The sequence below is a fragment of the Aythya ferina genome, assembly GCF_964211825.1.
Source record: "Aythya ferina genome assembly, chromosome: 7".
In the NCBI taxonomy this organism is placed as follows: Eukaryota; Metazoa; Chordata; class Aves; order Anseriformes; family Anatidae; genus Aythya; species Aythya ferina.
The window spans coordinates 28,141,170-28,162,047 of NC_140302.1; the positions used below are offsets into that span (position 1 = coordinate 28,141,170).

At 40.6% G+C, this 20,878-nt stretch overlaps 2 protein-coding genes and 1 long non-coding RNA gene across 8 annotated transcripts in view; 2 read left to right on the plus strand and 1 right to left on the minus strand.

Annotated features, from left to right (window-relative positions):
- Positions 1-3,744: 3,744 nt before the first annotated feature.
- ZDHHC6 (zDHHC palmitoyltransferase 6) lies at positions 3,745-14,573 on the minus strand. The gene is made up of 10 exons (XM_084525729.1): positions 14,256-14,573; positions 12,971-13,062; positions 10,613-10,772; positions 9,342-9,503; positions 8,650-8,703; positions 7,003-7,170; positions 6,671-6,712; positions 6,142-6,287; positions 6,012-6,055; positions 3,745-4,316 (listed from the first exon to the last, which is right to left on the minus strand). The coding sequence occupies exons 1-10, from the start codon at positions 14,502-14,504 to the stop codon at positions 4,213-4,215; spliced, it is 1,221 nt and encodes a 406-aa protein (XP_084381855.1). The 5' UTR covers positions 14,505-14,573; the 3' UTR covers positions 3,745-4,212.
- A 1,414-nt stretch (positions 14,574-15,987) lies between these two features.
- Positions 15,988-20,878, plus strand: part of VTI1A (vesicle transport through interaction with t-SNAREs 1A) — a 268,623-nt gene continuing 263,732 nt past the window's right edge. For 2 of the 6 annotated variants that reach the window (XM_084525739.1, XM_084525736.1), the window contains exon 1: positions 16,004-16,168. In XM_084525739.1, the coding sequence (XP_084381865.1) occupies positions 16,075-16,168 (94 nt within the window). In that variant the 5' untranslated portion in view covers positions 16,004-16,074. Of the gene's footprint in view, positions 16,169-20,878 lie in introns of all 6 variants that reach the window. The other 4 variants (XM_084525735.1, XM_084525738.1, XM_084525737.1 and 1 more) reach the window with 4 other exon arrangements.
- LOC311439713 lies at positions 17,565-19,457 on the plus strand. The gene is made up of 2 exons (XR_014694950.1): positions 17,565-17,663; positions 18,245-19,457. It is a non-coding gene; the product is annotated as an uncharacterized lncRNA (long non-coding RNA).

Genomic DNA, 20,878 nt, shown 5'->3' on the forward strand with positions numbered 1-20,878 from the left:
TTGCTCCTCTAATCAGCTTTCCTTTTCTTAGAGTAAGACAATATATGTCAAAGTCTTCGGCATAGTCTCTTACTCAGCTTGTCCCATAGAAAATTAAATGTGATGTCTTATTTTAGGGCAAAAAAATGATTAGGTTCTTTAGGAAAACTATTTAGGCAAATGAGTGCTGTCCTCCTCTATCTTTAGAAAGGGTTACGGGGCTCTGGAGAGAGTTAAGCCAAGTTGCTGACAATTTTTACCTGTTTCTGTAATAGTTTGAATTGGTGTGCCTTTGTTTCTGTTAAAGGCAATGCAGCTCTAAGAAGGATGTAATATACATGTATGAGAGGAGTACATACAGTTTTACTATATCAACTCCCCTTGTCTGTGCCCGATTCTTACAGTTAGTGGCCATTTATCTCTTTATTTAATGCTCACGGTCAGATACTCCAAACTGAATGCAACCAGTTGGTCAGGAAATTTCCAGCCCTTGCTGTGAGGCATCTCTAGCTTCAATTAGCTAAAAACAACCTGCTTCTGTTTCAGAAGTCTAAATCCAGTTCTGTTTCAAGTCTAGGCCCAAAGAACTTTATGCTTTTAGGTAACTTTCAATTACTTTATGTGCACTGAGCACAGTTTTTGTCATAACCTCAGGGTATAAAGACTTAAAGAGCCTGAAAGACATGCAACTACCTGTGCTGCATGTCTTTCTCATTCCATTAAAACAAAAAGACTTAAGAGTTGCAAAAAGGCTTAATCTTTTGGCCTATATGTCAGATTGGGGAGAAGGTGCAACGTATAAATGTATACTTAAAATGGTTGTGGGTTCTGATAAGCAACTCAGTTGGAGGCAGCAATCTAGAGCAACCGAGATACTTTGTTCGTTTTATCAACAAATGAAATTATTCCACCAAGACCTGTTTGGAAGTTGCAGCCTGGCAGTCCGAGGTGGGCCCTTTGACTACATCACCATGCTTCATTCAGCTTACAGGGATCTCTTCTTTTTGTAGTGAATGGGGAATGCCTACATTTCTGCATTATGTCTCAAAAAGTAGTAACTCCATACAGGTCACTTTCAAACATAGTAATGATGCTTTCTCTTTTGGCACAGGAAACATTTTCATGTTGCTGAACTTGGTCTGCTATTAGAGGAAATTAAGCTTGTTTTCACAGACTTCTAGATTTTTCACATTTGTGGCATCTACTATTAGCTGTTACAAAGATTGATTTGGATGGGTAATGGCATTGTCTGAATAATAAATCAAACATGGCAATTCACGTGTAAATTAGTCTGGTCTCCTGATGATGATTTTGCCATATGAACTGCTTCCAGAATAAAGCTACAAAGTGAAAACAGGAGTGCTCTAGGCATGTTGGCATTGAAATGATGCAAAAATGATTTCAGGATATTGTTTGTGAACTGAAGAAAACTAAAGATGGCTTGAAGCACTATTACACAGAATGAACAAAGATTTGATGTAAGGACAACTATAGGCACAATGAAGTTCAATCAGGTAACTGCAGCTTTCTTCCAATGATAAAGAGATAGGAGGTAAAAAGAGCTAACTCCTTCCACGGTTGTAGAGTGCCAGATTTAGACTCTCCAAATCATGCAAGAACTGTATATAAAAATACACCTGGTTAGGCGTCTTTTCTTTCCATCTCAGTGGAATGCCACCTATGCCTGCAATTCACTTAATAATAACTGGTTAGTCTCGTTCCTCTCTATCCAGAGAGGAAGTGTTTGGACAGAAATATTGACTCTTAATGCATCATTTAACTTTAATGAGGTCCTTATTTAAATCAGTGCTCTCAAGACAGCTCTAGCATCATTCTCTAATGCAGTAGCTAGGACAGTCAATTGTAAAGACTAGAGAACCTGCATGTCCCTGGCTTCTTAGCTTGGTACATTATCTTTTCTCCTCCTGGCCACTGCTTTGCATGTGAAAAAGCTAACTCTATGGGAGGTGCTAAAGCTCTGTTTAAAAAAAAAAAAAAAAAAAAAAAAAAAAAAAAAGCAGCCTTTTGTTCAAGGCTACAGAGGAGGAAATAACTCCTTCATTGTTGATATCTTTTACTATCAGTAACCATGAGAGTTCTGTATAGGTTTGTCTTTAAATTTCATCCTCTGATACGGTTGCTTCTGGCACTGAAAAGACAGCTTGCATTTTTTTTTTTCACTGCAGGACCTCTAAACGCCTTCAGGAGGTAGGCAATTTTGTTTTGGCTGATTCTTTGAAGGAAAGCACTGGCTGAGTGAAGGTGGTAGAATGGTAAGTAGAAACAACAGTTACCTGTGCTACAAAAGGGACGAGGTAGGACTGCAGTTACAGCCTTGAGGAAAGAAGTTGTAAGCATTAAAAAAAGGAACACACATATACTTTAGAGTTCATTTCAGACTCTGAGTGTTCTTGTGAAGCAAAGCTCCTGGGCATTCTATGCTGCAGTATGGAGTGATCTTGGTGTGCAAAATTCTGCTCAGGTGAAAGTTGAAATCCAGTTGAAGGTGTTCAAACACAAAAAGACATTAAGTCCCTATAAACAGACAAGAACACATAAACTCCACTCCTGCCCCCCAAGCCCCTTCTCCAAATAGATAACACTCAACAATGGTCAGCAGTGCTGCTGATTTGTTCAAATAATTGTTAATTGCTGCCTGTTAATATAGATAGCAGCTATTTAATCATTGTATAGTCAGCATTGACAGTTCCTCAGCTGGAAGACCAGCTTATTTTGTCATCTTTCTTTGTAGAGTCTAGAGCCAAAACACCAAACAGAAAGCACTCCAGACAAGACTAAGACTTTACACCATACAGTTTGGAGGCCTTCATATTAATTTCCAATCACATTACAAAATAGTGGAAAATTAGCCCTTTTGTTATATTCTGCTTGGTTACGGCCCTTCAGCTCTTGCTAGCAGGGAAACTAGAAGTATGATATATTCTTATACTTCTATAGCAGCCTGCTTCTAGAAAATAAGAGTGCATTGACTTTAAGATGGGAAAGCAGCCTGAATGACATACTGAAACTGAATGTTAGCTCCTCATAACCAGAGCTCAGAAACATAGCCTAAGACTGTGGCTCACCATCAGCAATAATGCACAGCAGGCTGAAGCAATAAAGTCACTGGTGCTGGAGGTAACGATTCTGCGCAGCAGCATATAGTTGCAGTGCTGGCTTGTCTGTTATGTGGTTATTTCTGTATACAGTTAATATTGTCTAAGACATATGCTTACCTGCCTGAGACAACTCATGCAGGTGGAGATAAACAAGGTATTAGTTTAGAACTATCATTTGCAAAAACTCTCAGCTGGTGACAGGGAACTAGCCTAACTGAGAGAACAAAACCAGCTGCAGAACTTAGGATACACTTACAAAGTTTTCAGCTGGTACAAGTTACTCTGTTTTAAGGTCTTCTTTCTAATAATTCATATTAGATGCTAAATACAAATTGCTTTAAGTAAGATATTAATCACGTAGTAGTGACTGCACTTACAAAGGTTTTCACTCTAGAAACTAGTGCTTCTTTTCAGTCTAAGACGGATCAACAATTCTGGTCCCTTGGAGAAATGCTCATATATTAGAAGGGTAAGAGATTAACTGGCTATAATGTTTTGCCATTAGAAAGCCAAAATATTTACATAGTAAGAGCTGAAGTCTTTCTAACCTTGAAAAACAACAGGTGAAATCTGTACTTCCCAATCAGTTTACATTTCCATGCCTATAAGTAAGTCCTTGTAGCTCTAAGAACAATTAAATCCACAATTGAATAAGAATGTATTATTTATTTCAGGTGGATAATTCACATCATCAAAAGTCACAGGTAACAAATCTTATCTTGAATTTGAATTAGAGGTTTATTTTTGTACTTTTCAGGGGCAGTTTCAAAGAAAGTAAAATACAAGAGATACGCATCACGCATCACAACAGATGCACTTGTGGAAAAAAACTAAAAGATGATTCCTCAGAATGCAATTCAAATGGCAAAAAGAAAAGAAACCTGACTTGGGATGAAAAGAGATGCATCTTGAAGGCAATCCACTGAATGGCTTCTTCATTTAGCATTTTAAAAGAATGCAAAACATGGCACAGGCATATCCAACGCTTTCAGACATGAAGAAGAGAAAATCTTGTCCTAACATATTCATTGCATAAGTAATATACAGAAAAATTCAAGTAAAGGATTGTGGTCTGAAGTAAAAATTCCATTTCTTATTAAAAAAAATGAGAAGGCTATCTGTTTTTCTTCTCTCCATCCACTGGTTGATCCGTTTCAGAGTCATATTGGCATTTTTCCACACATTTCCTAGGGAACCAGCCTCGTTCTCTTATTCCACCTTAAGATATGAAAAGTTACATTAACTTGGAACAGAATGTGACCCACTATTTAGGAAAAACACAGGACTGGAAGAGACATCAAGAGGTTACCTAATATGTTTTCTTCTCCAAGGCATCACAACTGAGTCATTGTTAATCTATTTGCCTGGGGATGCATGGATTCTCTCCCACTGCCTAACCTGTTTTCAGAGATCTCCAATATTTCCCAGTGCTCAACTTTCCTTACTATTAGAAAGTTTTTCCTAATACCTACTTTGAATCTCTCTGCAATGCATGTTCACAACTCTCTTCTAAGCACCAGGAACACAGGAGGTCACTAATGACCTTCTCTACAACAGTGGCTATTTGCACATTCCTTAGCTTTTTACTATCTACTTTTCTTCTCCAGCTGAGAATTCTTTCCTTTCAGCTTTTCCATTTAGGTCTATTTTCAGTACTGCGATTATTCTCATTGTGTTCCTCTCAACCCTCCACAGCTGATCTTACTCTTTCTGGAGGTACAGTACACACTTTCACTTGTGTCAGTATTTCAGACAAGTCTCTGACAATATTGAGTGGGATGGAAGGATTACTTCATACATTTGTGAAGCTAGATGCTTTCTTTTTTGCAAATGTTGACTCATCGTAAGATTATGATTGCCTACTTTTTTCCCATCAGAAGAACTGCTACTTAATCATTTTTTTTTGCTATCTTGTTTTAGTACAGCTAGGTATTCTCATTTATAGAATTTTGCTATGCATTCCTAACAAATTTCATCGTATTTTGGAAGTCCAGTTCTCCAAAATGTCAGTGTTGGTCCCCAGTCAGACCTCACTTTGAATGAGAAATTGAAAAAAACATGATATTCTATTTAGCACAGACATCATCTCCTAATCTTCAAAATGAACACCACAATACAAGCCATTACTGTACCCATTTCATTGACTTGTTTAGGTTTGGTGTTTGAAAACATGTCTAGCTCATTGAGGTCTCCAACTTCCCATGAAAAGCAAGGATGCTTTCAAAGTAGTCACCGTTGGCTGCCTCTCTTTTGTCAACAATAAACGTTCATGCAATGAATTCACGATTTTTTCTAAGAGACAACAAAATCCAATGCACCTTCAACAGAAAATCTGTCAGGTAATGTTTTCGCTTGGACTTCAGCAGGAGAAACGTGACAATTTAAGTGCAGGTGGCTATGATACTGTCTCTCTATAGACTACCAGGAGTTTTTAACTGTCTTTGATAACTGTGTTTGCTAGTTATGTAATACATGTTGAAGTCCCTAGAATTGATCCTAAATCTAACATCTCATTTTTAAGACAAAGAGTAAGCCTAACCTTTATACTCACACGGGGTATTGAGGTAGGAAATCTGAACGTGTTTAAGAATAACCAATACTCAAATATCTGTAGTTCTCTGAATATGAAGACATATTCCCTTTGCTATTCAACCTTCAATAAACCACTACATGAATGTTATTTAAGTCTGACAAATTCACTTAATATTTATCATTTATCAAAACTGACAGACCTACCAGTAAAACCTGGGGATGCGGTTTTAAAGAGTAGAGAAGCTAACATCAGTAAAGTAAGTCATTCTACACCTTGAGAACTGAACACATAATGACATCCACATTTCTAACAGCAGTTAGACAGCTACACAACTGATTTGCAACTTTTAAACAACAGAAGTAAAAATAACTGTTTCATACCATCAGCAGCCGAGTCAAGAATCTTCTCACCATACATCCAGTGTCTGGGGAAGAAAGTGTAACAGGTAATTAGATGCCAGAACTCATCTCAGTATTTCTTTTAACCAAACAAAGTTGTGCAGGCACTAACTTTAAGCCTCTTGTGGCTAAAATCAGATCCCCTTTACTCAGTGCAATTCTAGGTTCTTCAGTACATGGTGTCGTGAAGAATGTTTTAACACCTTTAGTCACAGGGCAGCAGACACCACTGTAGTCTTCTATTGCTCGATACCGCACCTACAAATTTGAACAAAACATGGCAATGTATTATTACAAGGAGTTATGGCCCTGCTGACAGTCTCATACCAAAAATCAAAGCATAATGACAACTGGTTGTCAGAGAGACTCTAAATTCTAAATTAGCTGCTTAACAATGAAGCACAGAGTCATCTTTATTATCACATTTCTTATCTGGAAACTAGGGAGCAAATGCAAAGAAAGCTAAATTCTAAATTTAATTAAGCAGAGGTTGCAGCACAGTTTATGTGGAAACACCAAGTCTTCATTTAATTGCCAGGTATAAAAATCACAAAAAGAAACAGCATCAGTAATTAGTTACATTTATTTAATATGGAAATTTCAAAGTGACATTTCAGATCACAAACATCCCAGATACTTACACTTCTTACTCGCTTGTCTGCTTTCTGTTTCAGTTGCTCTATCTATAAATTACAAATAGAAATTTAGGCAGCGTTTAGTTTAAGACAACTTGTGCATTCAACACAATAAAGTTAGGTATTGAAACCATTAAAGTAAGGGAAATATATTTATCATTCAAAAGCACTCACAAAAGCCTAACTTCTTAGTCTATCAAAAATAGCAGAAAACTTGACAGAATTCCCATTTCTTAGTCTATTTCAGTTATTTAAAAATCTGGTATATTACTGCAGAGGAAAGCAGACAACTGGATAGTAGGGAGGATTAACTTGAGAGAACACTGAAGATCAGTTACCGTCAAACTGTACTGATGACAGCCGTCTCTTACGGGCCAGTCCAGGCCATCTCCCTCAGGAATCCCAGACCATGTAAACACTTGCTTGAAGTTCTTCCATTTACTTCCCGTGTCATAAGGAAAAATAAAGGTCTCACCCGTTTGGTAGTACTGGATTCTGTCTTTGGCCTGGAAATAATAAAGAAATACAGTATATAAAAAATATCCTACAAACTACAGCTGAGCAACAAATATTAGGAAGGACAGGCCATATGCATTGTATGGGTCCATGAACCCTACAGGTTGAGGGAAAGAGCAATAAACTCCTGACATACTAACCTAGGTTTTTTAAACTACATGTCATTAAATGCAACTATCATGGCATTTAGAAGTGTATCTGATTTTGTTTGTTTTCCCCATTTACTCTTCAAAAACAAAGTCAGTTGGCTATACCACTGATTAATCCACTCCATGCCTTAATATTACTTTATGCCTTTTTTTAAAAAAAGATTAATTCTTCACTATTTCTCTTTTTTTATTTTTATTTTTTTTACAAAGACTTCCACAACTCAGGATTCTTTGTCTAACGATCACAAACGTAATTCAATACTGTTAGTGTTTATTCCACCTGAAAGAAACGCATATACAGACATGCTTTAAGCATCCCACTTCCTGCCTTTGTGACCATTTCATTCTTTCAGTAACACTGACATCTAGTGGAACAGTCAAAGAAGAATTCGTTCTCTGTTGCAGCAATGTTTATTAAACACATACTACAGTCTGTGTTCAGTCTTCAAAGGGACATATTAGTAGTCTACATTTGACAATAAAAGTTACAATAGATTATTCTGCATTTAATTAGGTAGTTGTAATAGTTGTGCTAACACTCAAAGGTCTAACAGGACTATGATCCAGTTAAGCTAGATTTAGGGCAAAGAGAAGGCATTACAATATCTAGGTTCTCATATGGGCCCAAGATCTTCCTGCTAAATTTGATGCTGAACAAGAGAAAGACAAAAAGATAATAATTAAATGTTTGTGATGTTATACAAAATATCCTGGTGGCACTGAACTATTTTCTAAACATTAAGTCAGCTTTTGCTTCCACTAAACTTAGCTTCTGTTACTTTTGAAAAGCCTTTGAAAAACCTCTGAAGATACAGAAATTGACAAGAAATTTAAAGAGATGGGAGTAGGTATCTTGATGTTTTGCAGGACTTTTTCAAAATGAAGGAAAATACTCCCAAGATTAGTTGGAGAAGTAGTAAGTGAGGAACATCCCAAGGAAAACAGACTATCTAGAATAGGTAAGGAAATTGGACAGTTAAAGACAGACAGGCATAACTAGAAGCAAAGACAACTTAAGTTTCAGATGAAGTGTGCTTATATTCTGAATAGATATGCAAAGACTCTTGCAAGTAGTTTTTAGGGCCACTCTGGATTTCTCATGAAAAACAAAACAAAACAAAACAAAACAAAAAAACTATGCAGTTAAAGGATTTCTCCTTTACTTCGGTGAATTTCAGAGCCAACAAGGGAAAAGCTGATTGTAGGTGTTAACTGAGTGCTGAATTGAAATGACACCATTCGTTTAAATCCAGACAGGTGAAACAAGAAATTAGTAGATACAGAGTAAATTTTGTAGCAATACAGAACGAGAATACTTACCTTTTCTTCAATCCAGGACTCGATTGAAGTTTTATTTGTCAGAATGACTTTCATCTAAAATAGATAAAAGCATTAGATGAAAACAGCACTGATTTCTGCAGAGATACCTCAGCTAGGCAAAGAAAACTTCATTTAACTAATTAAATTTACTTGAAACAAAACCACTCTTATATGCTCAACCGAAACATGTAAAATATTCAAATGTAAGAGTCAGCATAGATGCATGTTAGTGCTATCCTCTAGAATTATACACTTGGAAGGATACCGTATTTCCATTTATGCATATTTTTCTTCCCTTCCAAAAATCTGAAACATTTGTAATAATGTATCAGGCATGGTTATTTCACGGATAGGGACATAACTGGTATCTAGAGATACCAGTATTTTGCCTTTTCCAGAACAGAATTTAAAGCACTTTTTTTTTCCCCCATTAAATTTTCACCTATAAGTTCTCCCATGCAGTGGATAAGAGAAAAGAAAGAAAAAAAGAAAATTAAAAAATTGTGGTAACAACAGAGGAGGTGGGAGGAGAAAGAAACCTAAAAACCTTGAGAAGTTATGCAGCTGCATTAGCTCTAAACAAGCGCTCCTATCTCAAGTCAATTCTGTTTCTGCCCTGCAACTGACATCAGCAACAAGCCAGGAAAAACTCACAGCATTTAACTTCCATGTAACAGACCCCATAAGCTTACCTGGATAATAAACAGCATACCAACGGCAATAGTTGTTCCTAATGCCAGTCCTAAGGCAAATAAAGATGCAGCAAATGCAGACAGTCCAAAGGGAATAATGGTTCGAGGATCTCTTTTGGCTGCACTCATGTCAATCTTTACAGAACTCCACCCAAAAGATATCTGCGAAAGGAAAACAGCATCGTTCAATTCTAGAACATACCGACTGCTGAAACAAAACTGGTTACCTGTAAGAAACACGCCCAACTTCTGACAGGTTTATAATGCAAGCAGAGTAGTTACAAAATAAAAACTATCCATACATAATTATATGTGTATATATATATATTACATATTTTATTTTATATTACACATTCAAAGTATTTTTCCTGTTCCAATTTTTCCTCATCAAATATATATATTCTTTGCTACGTGTAGGCCTTTGCTAAATAGAAAGCGAAATCAAAATCACTGTCTGTCAAGCTTCAGAAGCACAGCCTAAAATGTGCAGCAAAATCTAGATTCTGAACAGTTTTGGACAGAAAACGTGTACATAGCACAGTACCCATTTTGAATGGAAACGCTACAGGTTTCCTCTGAAAGCTTTTGCAAACACTAGTTCTCAACGTCACTGTCCTGCAACCACAGCATACAGCCTTCACCTGTTACACTCCACTGATGCTTTTGAGCTTTTCATTGCAATTGCAAAAGCTGAAATCAAAGCTCAGAATCTTAACCATGGATCTGGAATGAGGAATGTATTCCAGAACAAGCTTTGTTCATTGTGGCTTTGCTTTTCTCATTTTAGAATAAATTCAGCATAATTTGCTTGCAGTTCCAAAAACAAAGTAGGTTAGTTTTTCCTTGAAGAAAGTGATACAGTTCTAAAAAAAAAAGCAGCAGGCAACAAGAAAAGAAATAGCATCTAACTTGTGTATTGGAAATGAACAGCAGATACTTTCTGTGCCAGCCAAAACACATCTTGTATGTATATAAAGAGTGCTACTCAGTATCAGTTTCCAGTGAATGCAAAGCTCTAGGAAACTCCCTCTGATTATGACAAACAACTGAAAAAAAAAAAAAAAAAAAAGGAAAAAACAAGTATTTTTCTGATTCCTTCACCAACTAATGAACATTGTGGTGCTCTCTGCAGTTTGAGAAGTAAGTACATGATGAAACGACAGCAAGGAATTCCACATACATCTTGGGAAACCAAACTGTCCCATACTCCCAGGAACAAATTATCCATCCAGCTTAAATAACATTTTCAGCACTTAACTATATTTTCTTACTCTGTTGTAAAGCTGAGTGTACATAGTCATTATGAATATGAAAGAAGCGTGAATGCATCCCAACGGTGCTAAGAAGAGAAACAGAGTAAAAGATGCATGATTCTGGTATCCACAACAGTTGTTGATCCAAGGACAATGGTGATCCATCTTCATGACACATCTGTGAATAATAAATTCTGATTAATATAGAAGACAAATGAGTTTTGTGTGTTTTTTTTTTTTTTTTTTTTTTTTAAGAAAGCTTAAAGAAAAGGACAGCTAGTTTTCTACAACCTTCATTCGTTAATTTAAGCCCATCCATTTCTGACAGATCAACACAGCAGTGTCCTTTGTTGTTGTTATTCAAAATAATATTTCATGTTGTAGAATGAAAGAAAACAAAACAAGTACTTGCAGGTCCTACTCTTCCTGATCATCTGCCCTCCACCTTACTCAAATTTTCTAGGTGTTAATAAACACCAGAATTCAGAATCAACAGGCAAGGGAATTTTAAGAACCAATTATGAACATCATAATTAATCACTAATGTTATTGCCATCTTTTTCTAAATAAGCACACATGAAAACAAAAGAAATGTCAAATCCCATGTGTACTTCTTGCTTAAAGAAGCGGGATTTCTCATTAAACTCTCCTGGTTTTGGTAGAAGATCCTCTGAAATCTTCATTAATTGCTACATATTGACCTCACACCACTCTAAGTCCTTTCCTAAATCTGTTTATTAGTGTAAACACCCTAGAGACACCCTTGTATCCAATATTAAGCCAGTTATTTTGCTTCGGCTTACAGGTGGAAAAAAAAAAGAAATGATAAAAGATTTGTCCACATACCAAATTGCCTAGATTTAACTGAGCAGGTGTAAAACTCACTAATTGCAATTTTAATTACAACTGCAGACCAAAGGTAAGTGATAAACAAAGGGTTGGATAGCAAAAATATCCAGTTCCTCTGAAATCAAAAGTTAATTGTTTTGGAACTACCAGTGTCATTTATCTGTTAAGACAGTTCACTCCCAACAGGGAGTTCAGTCTCTCCCTTTGAAAAAAAATTAACACTTTGTTAGCGTATGCTCAGCTCTTGCTGTACAAGTTTTTGAATATGTAGTCACAATTAGCAGCACAAGTATTTCTGAAGAAGTTCCTGGGTCTTGGCTAGAAATCTCACTCCATTCATGAGGGCCACAGGAATTGAATCCATTCAAACTTGACAGCGCATAAAAGACTTTGTGGTGATTTAAGTTAAATACCTCATTGCACTGCAACCGTCTAGAAATACACACAGAGTGAGTTATTTTGGCCAGAGCTGAGGGGGCAGGAACTTCTTGAAATAGTCTCAGATTATTTTGCTAATACGTGCTTCAGTTTCTTCTGGTTTATTTCACTAACAATAAATTATTAAAATAACTTGCTTTTGCAGAGACAATCATCAGAATCTGCTGCCATTTCTAAATAACTCCTCAGCATACGGACTGTCACTCAGAGAAAAACTAATTTTAAAACTTGGGATGATGCAGCTAAATGACAGCCCTGGTCTGTGGTTTCAGGCTCTGCTTCCTGAAAGCACAGTGATTGGGTAACTTGTATTTATAGAAATAACAAATGAATGTGCATGTTACAATACCCTTTTACCATGATCTCTAGTTAGTCCTTCAGAGGAGGACCTGCACAGTAAACAGTTAAAGGCATCTACAGTGTGGACTGCAAACAGTGCAAGTGTCTTGCTTTTTTTTTTTTTTTGCAAGCTGCACTAAATTTCAGTGCAGCTATTTATAATAAAAACATATAAACATTAGCTCTAAACAGACCTGTTGGAAGATTAACACATAAAAAAGGCACAAATATTTTAAGTTAACCACAAAGGCTTATGACTTGACTTAACAAGGAAACTGCCTCTGAAAAAAAAAAAAAACTTCAGCAAATGGTAAAGAGCAGTCCAAAATTTCCACTCAAATCAACATTTTAACTGGTAAGATAACAGAGCAGGCTTTTGTACTGCCTGAACAGGGCAACGCTTGGGCTCAGATCTTAGAAAGGATTGCAAGATTTTTAGGTATTTACACAGGCTCACCTCCCTGAAACAGTACTGAAATATTCTGTTAATACTGTCAAGTTCTTAAGAGAAACTGATTTTCAACTAAGAAGAAAATGTTAAAGGCAGATAAACTTATTTATCTTTCTTCACTATAATGCTGTAAGAACAGACAGAAGTCATACAACTGGAAATATCTGAAACAGGTACAGTGTCCATTGGGAAACCTTTTAAAAATATACAAGACTTTAAAGAATGAATAATATTAAGAGTTCATCACTAGCACAGTAGTTGCTTTCAGTACAAACAAAGCAATTTTAAAGAGACAATACCTGTTACATTTTCGACAGTGGTGTGAACGTGGTGCCTTGTAAGACTGACATACTTTACAATATTGGAGATACATGCAATCCTGAGAATTTTCCTTTAAACAGAAGAATGGGCATATTAGATAGAATACATAATTCGACTGGCAACACACATCTTGGCACTTGCACAGCCTAATGCATCCTTGCTTTCTTCTGACAGGGTGTGTTCCATAACCCAACCCTATTTAATGGTAGGTGGTGGGAGGGAGAAAAAAAGAAGAAAAAAAAATCTCTCTGCTATCGACACAGCCATCTCTCACTGTTGAGAGTGCTCCTAGCTAAAATAAACAAACAATTCTTCCATCAGGATTAGGAATTGTGCAAACGGGGTTTGATAGCGAACTGAGAGTCTAAAAGAGCATGGGGCCTGTATCATTAAAAAAAAATAATTGTATGCCTTCTCTTTTGTTTTAACCTATGAGCCAGTCTAGGCAAGCTACTAGAAATGGTACTACTGAGCGTTAATGTTGAGCTGGCTCTCATCACGCTCTTGTCTCCTTGTCTTACAGAAACACTTGTGTATGATAGCTACAGAGACAGAGAAACTTGTAGAGAGCGTGTACTTATGCTGCACAAAGTGGAGTAGACAGTAATCCCGCTGGGACTACCTTTGGATATTCTTCTCCCTACACTTGGTCTTAAGAACTAGTTCATGAATAGAAGTGCGATTATTCCTAGTGTTGGTGCTCCTGAAACACAAGCTTTGGCCAGCTGTTTCGAGATACCAAGCCTACATCATGCTGGTCCTTGACTGCTGCTATTCTGAGAGGTTACTGAAGGGAAGGAAGTGAGGATTTCTACCTTGACTTACAAATAGGGTGGTACAGCACTGGCACGGGCTGCCCGGAGAAGCTGTGACTGCCCCATCCCTGGAGGTGCTCAAGGCCAGGCTGGATGGGGCTCTGGGCAACCTGCTGTGGTGGGGCTGGCACCGGGTGCCCTGTGTGCTCCCTTCCAACCCAGGCCACTCCGTGCCCACAGCGCCGTGCTGAACCCTAGCCTAGCACGTAATTTGCTGCCTCACGTTCAATTTACTGAATGAAGCCCGTACCACTGGCGGCGAAGCCTGCACCACCCCAGCACCTTCATGAGCGTGCAGGGAACCCCGAAGCTCCAGTTCCTGCGACAGGGCGCGACAAAGGCGCGACATGGGGCTTCCCCAGCCCTCCCCCCCCCCCTCCCCTTTTCCCCTTCCCCTCCCTGCCCTTCCCCATTCCCATCCCCATCCCCGCAGCGAGGCAGCTCTTACCGGCGTCCACCCCAGCGGGACGTACCCGGGGCCGACGAACATGGCGCTGAAGTAGTTGTAGAGGATCATGACGGTCCAGTTGAGGAGCACCACGAAGTTGACGCTTCCCCCGGCGGTGTCCAGGGGCCAGTACCACAGCGCGGCGTCCGCCATGGCGGTGGCGGAGCAGACGGCCACCACGGCCAGGGCCACCAGCGGCCCCCAGTGGCACAGCCGCCGCGCCTGGCGCAGCCCCCCCGGGCCGCCCATGGCCGCTACCGCCGCCCGCCCGCTGCCGCCGCCGCCGCCGCCTCCACCCCGCCGCCCATGGCCCCGGCGGCCGCTGAGGGAGATGGAGGGGAGGGAAGGGAAAGGGAAGCGCCGGGCTTCAGCCCCGCCCCGCACGGCCTCAGGAGCCTGGCAGTCCGCGGCTATCGGGGACCTCTGGGAAACGGAGTCCCGGCCCGTGTGGGGGGGTGGGCTGGGGTCAGTCGTGGAAGCGTTAGGGTTGGAAGAGAGCTTCGAGACCTTCATCGGGTCCAGCCCTCCCTACACCACCAATGTCACACACTAAACCCTGTCTCTAAGCACTACATCCAACCTCTCCTTGAACACCACCAGGGATGGTGACGCTACCACCTTCCTGGGCAATCCATCCCCATACCTGACCGCTCTATCTGAGCAGAAATGGCTCCTCGTTCCCAACCTGAACCTCTGCTGGCACAACTTGAGGCCATTCCCTCTGGTCCTATCACCAGTTATGCGTGAGAAGAGGCTGACCCCAGCTCTCCACACCTTTCAGACAGTTTTAGAGAGCAACGAGCTCTGCCCTGAGCCTCCTCTGCCCCACACCAAACACCCCCAGTGCCCTCATCCACTCCTCACAAGACTTATGCTCCAGACCCCTCACCAGCTTTGTAGCCCTTCTCTGGACACGCTCCAGGGCCTTGATGCCCTTCTTGTACCGGGTGGCCCAAAACTGAACGCAGTACTCAAGTACAGGGGGGACAATCACCTCCCTGGTGCTGCTGGCTGCATTATTCCTGATACAAGCCAAGATGCTGTTGGCCTTCTTGGCCACCATGGGCACACTGATGGCTCATATTCAGGCGAACATCAACCAACACCCCCAGGTCTTTCTCTGCACAGCTTTCCAGCCACTCAGCTTTTTCAGCCTGGAGAAGAGGAGGCTCAGGGAGGACCTTATTTCCCTCTAAAAGTACATTAAAGAAGGCTGTAGAGAGGTGGGAGTAGGTCTATTCTCCCACATGCCTGGTGACAGGACGAGGGGGAATGGGCTAAAGTTGTGCCAGGGGTGTTTTAGGTTGGATATTAGGAAGAACTTCTTTACTGAGAGGGTTGTGAGGCACTGGAACGGGCTGCCCAGGGAAGTGGTGGAGTCAACATCCCTGGAGGTCTTTAAAAGACATTTAGATGTTGAACTTAGTGATATGGTTTAGTGAAGGACTTGTTAGTGTTAGGTCAGAGGTTGGACTCGATGATCTTGAGGTCTCTTCCAAGCTAGACAATCCTGTGATTCTGCCCCAAGCCCGCAGCGCTCCATGGGGTTGTTTTCAACAAGCGGGGCTGCAGCGGACGGGCCGACGACCACCTCCTGAGCGTCAGGGCTGCAGTTTAAGCCTTAATGGCTCACTGCGAGGGGCTGGCTGGGTGACACCGCAGCCATCCCCCAGAAGAGGAGGAGAAGAGGAGGAGAACTGCGGCGGAACCCTGTGCCAAGCGCCGTGCGGGCGGCGGGGAGGCGTTTTTGCAGCGAGCAGAACACGGAAGCGGCTCTGCGAGGAGCGGCGCCCCCCCTGCCGCCGCCGTCGCCATCGCCATGTCCTCCGACTTCGAGAGCTACGAGCAGGACTTCGCCGTGCTGACGGCCGACATCACGGGCCGCATCGGCAAGGTGCCCAAGCTGCTCGGAGGTGAGCCCGGCGGGGAGAGGGGGCTCGGCAAGGAGCCCGGCTGGCAGGGCAGGGCAGGGCAGGGGCAGCCTCCCGAAGCTGGCTGCGGGTCCCTGTGCTTCTGGCTGGGGGTGGAGGAGGAGGGCTGGGGCTGGGGGGGTGCTGCTGCTGCTGCACCTGCCTGGTGCTGAAGGCTCGCTGTTGGGATCCTGCCACACGGTGAATAACGAAAATCGAGCTTTTTTTTCGTGTGGTGTAGGCGATGCCGGAGCTGGGTAATTGGCTGTGGTGACTCACGTGGAGCAGGAGGTTGAAGGAGATCAGTGTTCGTGTGTTTAACGTGTTGGTCACCAGCCTGCAGCGTTCACGGGCTGGTGCGTGATGTATCTCCGTGGTACAGACGGTAAAGTCCACGAGTGTCAGGGCAGAAGGCTGAGAATGATAATCTCTGGAACCAGGCAGCTGAATCTTCTAACAGACGCAATCAGTGCGCTGATGGGGAGCTCCCAGAATGAGGCAGAGGAAAGCTGAAATTGGGTGTCTCGTGCAACTCACCTTATTCTTCTGTGACCAGGCTGCTAAGGACTTCTGCCTCCTTTTCCCACACACGTTTTGCAAAGCTTTGCGATGCTTAACCATTGGAAGTGGTTATCTTAAAAACAGGCAATCAAAAGGCACACACTGATGTTACATCTGTATGATTAAAGGGGAAAAAAAATCATATATCCAGGACCAAAGAATAACTTCTTACTTTTAGGGTGAGAAGTGCATCATGAAGTGATGAAGTAGTGACTAAAGAGGACTTGAGGTAGGTGGTTAACTAAAACATATAATCCCAGTGCATTGTTAAGTCAGAGGTCCAAAGTACACCTGAAATGAATCAATGGGGATTTTCAGTAAAAGTCTGATTTTGAGAGGTTACGTCTAATTCTAATGTTAGGAAGTTAGAAAGTCTTCTAATAAATTGAGGATCAGAGACCAACCACAGGAATAACTGAAAGACAGGAATCTGTCTTCTCATTGGCTTAACAAAGCTGTTTTGCTGTTGGGCTTAATAATAAAAGGCATTTGGCGTTAATTCAAACACAGTCTGCAGGTACTTATGAGGTAGCGTTCTTGTGTTTGAGATTTAGAACGGGTATAATTTAGATTGCCCAGAAACAATATTTAACCTGTAAATAGCCACTGAAACCATTTGCAGAAGAGTGACAGTAAATTCTTCACTATTGTGAAGTTCCTAATCGAGGCAGTATTTCTTTTTCCACTGCATCAGAAAGAGTTGTTGACTTTTATAGCAGTAAATACAAGGAGTTCTTTCAAGTAAAGGAAGACATTATAAATACACAGCTGTCTCCTATTCTGAAATTTGGTAGTGCTACAAAGTGAGCATGCTTATTGAAAAGGAGCAGAGACTTCATTTCTTACTTGCGTGGATTATGGAAGTCATTGGAGTCTGTTCAGCTGCTGAAGAATATTCTGCTTCGCAGTAGTGGATTTCCATAATCCTCTCCTTAAAGTCAGCCCCCCTTATTCACTCTAGGGAGACTTTGGAGCTTAAACATGAAATGAATGAAGAGCATTGTCTTTAACAGTGACATAGCTTGAGAGCAACAGGCTTTGAAATCATAATTCTTTTAAGTAGCCATTAAAAGGGTGGTTTTTGTTAGTGATTTTTTTTTTTTTTTTTTTTTTTTTTTTTTTTTTAGAACTTACTGTCCTCTCAGAGGAGAAAGAATGCATGTTCCCTGTGGGATTGATAGTGTGGTATTGGGCTAAATGGCCTCAAGATAATACAACAACTAATTTATTTTTCCTAGAAGTGGCTTTTCCATGTTAGGATTTGAGGCTGATCTTATATGGTTTGAGCTGGCTTGCTTTATAGCTACTTTTTGCTCTGAATAGAGTGCTTCAGTTTTCAGAACTTCTCTTGTCTTTCATCAGCAAAAAGTTCACATATAACTTTATTAACTAAGATTGCAATTTGGCTTAGAGGCGCTTGTCCACCTGGGGAAACAAAAAAAAGAAAACAACTCTGACTATGCTGAACACTTTAAACAGAATATTTTAAATACACATTTTTCCCTTGTTTCTTACTAGGAATATTTGCAAGATCTTTGCTTCTTCATCACCAGAAGTTCCAGTTAGTTCTTGTGGAGATGGCTGGGAGAGCCTCAAAAAAGAGGATTATGATTCAAGGTGGGAGGGGGACGTGAGGACAGATGCACGTGAGGTGGCATTTTTCAGAAGCAGTGATATGAGAGAGATTGCTGATGGCCTTCTTCCTCCACGCTGGAAGAAGCAGGATGCAAAGTGTAAGGACTTGAGCTACTTCTGCATAATACAGAGAGATCTACTGAAGTCTAGTGACTGGTTTGTTTCCTTCTGCTTCCCAAGACGGACCTGCTGTAAGCTTCATGTTCAGTTGAATTGGAGAAATGACGGTTAATTGCTTTTCTAATGTTCCTGCATTCAGAGTTTGACAGGATTTGATGCAGCCTCGTGTTCTAGGAGGAGGATGGCTCAACAAACAATCCTATTGTCACAAAGGCATAAATAGTTCAGCAAGAAATGTAACAAAGACAGTCTGATACTACAGAAACAATAAGCGTCAGGGACAATAGAACGTCTGGGAAAGAAATATCTTCTGTTGAGGCAAACGTCATCTGGAGAATTAAAGAAAGTGTTCTAAATTCAGAAATGTCTTTTAAGTAGATTTTCTGTGATGGTGCTGCAGGTCTTTGGAAAACAAAGATCGTTGACTGATGTGTTTTATTGATATTCCTTGGTGTTTTAGAGAAACATCTGTCTTGTTATTTGACCAAATACATATATAAATTTTAATTGCTTGATCTGAAAGAGAATGTTCTCAGTTAGTAAACTGTGATATTTAGCCTTTTCCCAGCATGGTAGCCTCTGTGTGGTGATGTTTTTTCAACTGGAGTGCTCTATTTCTTCTCATACTTGATACCTGCATCTTCTACTGGGCAATCAAAGCACTGTATTTCAGTTTCCAACAGATTTAACTAAAGAAAGTCCTACCTTTAATTTTGTTTCATACCTCTGTCATGGAGTTTACTGTCTTCATTTCAGGGCTGGCTCATTATGATGTGCCTCTGGAACTCATTTTTATAAGACAAAGAAAAAAGCATGTGGTGTTCCGTTTGTCTGGCAAAGGGGTGTTAGGTGAACATGTAAAACACCTCAGCCAGTGTAGTGAAATCTACAAGTGGTCTACAAACTAAAGTTCTTTGTCACGCAGTCTCTTCCTCAGTGTGTACTAATAAAAAGAAGCAACTCCACAAGTAATGAGGCTTAATAGTCTTGGTCTAGATTTTTAATATCTTCCATGGTTGTGAGCTCAAGCCAGTGCTGTGTTACCTTTCTATACTTGTAGGCAGCCATCTGCCTTTCTGTAACTGCTCAACATTGGGGGACTAATACAAGGGCAAAAAAAGCTGAAAGAACAGAGGGAAATGGAGTAAAGTTTATTTCATTTAAGAAAGTGATAAAACCTTGTGTACAGACACAGAATTGATTTCTTTGCAGTCCTTACTCAGATTCCTTACTTTTGTTTCCAGTCTTTGTGCGTATCCATACTTTGCCAATTTGACCAGTTCAGTTATGCAAGCTAAGTGCTGCCTTTTCTTTAGGACATTCTGTCTGGCAGTGTGGAAACACAAATTGCATGCTAAATTTAGATATGTTTGAGGGAACATCGCTTTTTTTATTATTATTATAAAGGGTATTGCCTGTTCTGAATTAAGAAAAAAATAAAAAAAACACTTGCCAGTATTTTATATGATGAAAATGTACTTAAAGAAATCACTAAGTGGGCAGATTTAAAAGCTAAGACGTGACTAAGTGGAGTAAAATACTATTAATATGAGAATCTTTAATTGGATCCGAACTTGTTTGTCCTGATCTACTAGATTAGTGGCAAGCTTCGCTTACTCAGAGCTCATCTGCAGTCTCTGAGCAACTCATCCTGTGGATGTTGTGTCCTCTCTACCGGCATTCTGACTGCGAAAGAAGTCTTTGCTTCCTTAGTTTAGGCATGGCATTAAGCCTGAAATTAAAGGGTGTGCACGCCATTCCAGCAAGTGCATTCTGATACTTTTGTAGCATTTCATTGCTTCTGTTGCTGGTATCAGCAACAGGTCTAGATGTGTCCGCATTCCTGCAGGCAAGTGGCTCCAGACAGCACCCTGGCACCTGGATTTATTTATGTGGATCATGCTAGAGGAAGGAGGCAAACTGAAACAAGTGGGTACTTTCAATGATAGTTGGTTAAGTTGACGTTTTCCTCACCGAAGTGCCATTTTGGGACCCTGCCACCCCTTCTTGCTCGGGAACATATGGTACTGTGTGCCCTAGGGGATCAGCAGCTGCAAAAGATCATCTGCTTTGCTGGAAATCTATGGAGGTACTGCTTCAAAGCTGCCATGCCAGGATATTGCTGTGTGCCTGCTCACACACTTGTGTTGAAAGGACACACTACCCTGTTATGGGTAGGCCTCCCTCCCTGCAGTTGTTTTGGTCACCAGCTGGATGATTATGTAGACATAAATGAGAGGATCTTAACATGCTGCTCTGGAGTTGGGTTAAATTTTAGTATTAGCTAAGCTATTGAAGATCATTTGAATACCTCCTCAAATTTATACAATCAGTTGTAGCTGGACCTCCTAGTATACTGCTGAGTTTTCCCTATCATGGTCTGTAGGTTAGTATCTC

Bases quoted from the DNA above. Each gene is read 5' to 3' on its own strand.
- ZDHHC6 (XM_084525729.1), bottom strand. From the start codon at position 14,504: ATGGGCGGCCCGGGGGGGCTGCGCCAGGCGCGGCGGCTGTGCCACTGG. The intron at 13,063-14,255 runs GTAAGAGCTGCC...TTCTGTTTAAAG, and splicing joins TCCCGCTGGGGTGGACGCCG to GAAAATTCTCAGGATTGCAT. The intron at 10,773-12,970 runs GTATTGTCTCTT...TATTATTCACAG, and splicing joins CACTGTCGAAAATGTAACAG to ATGTGTCATGAAGATGGATC.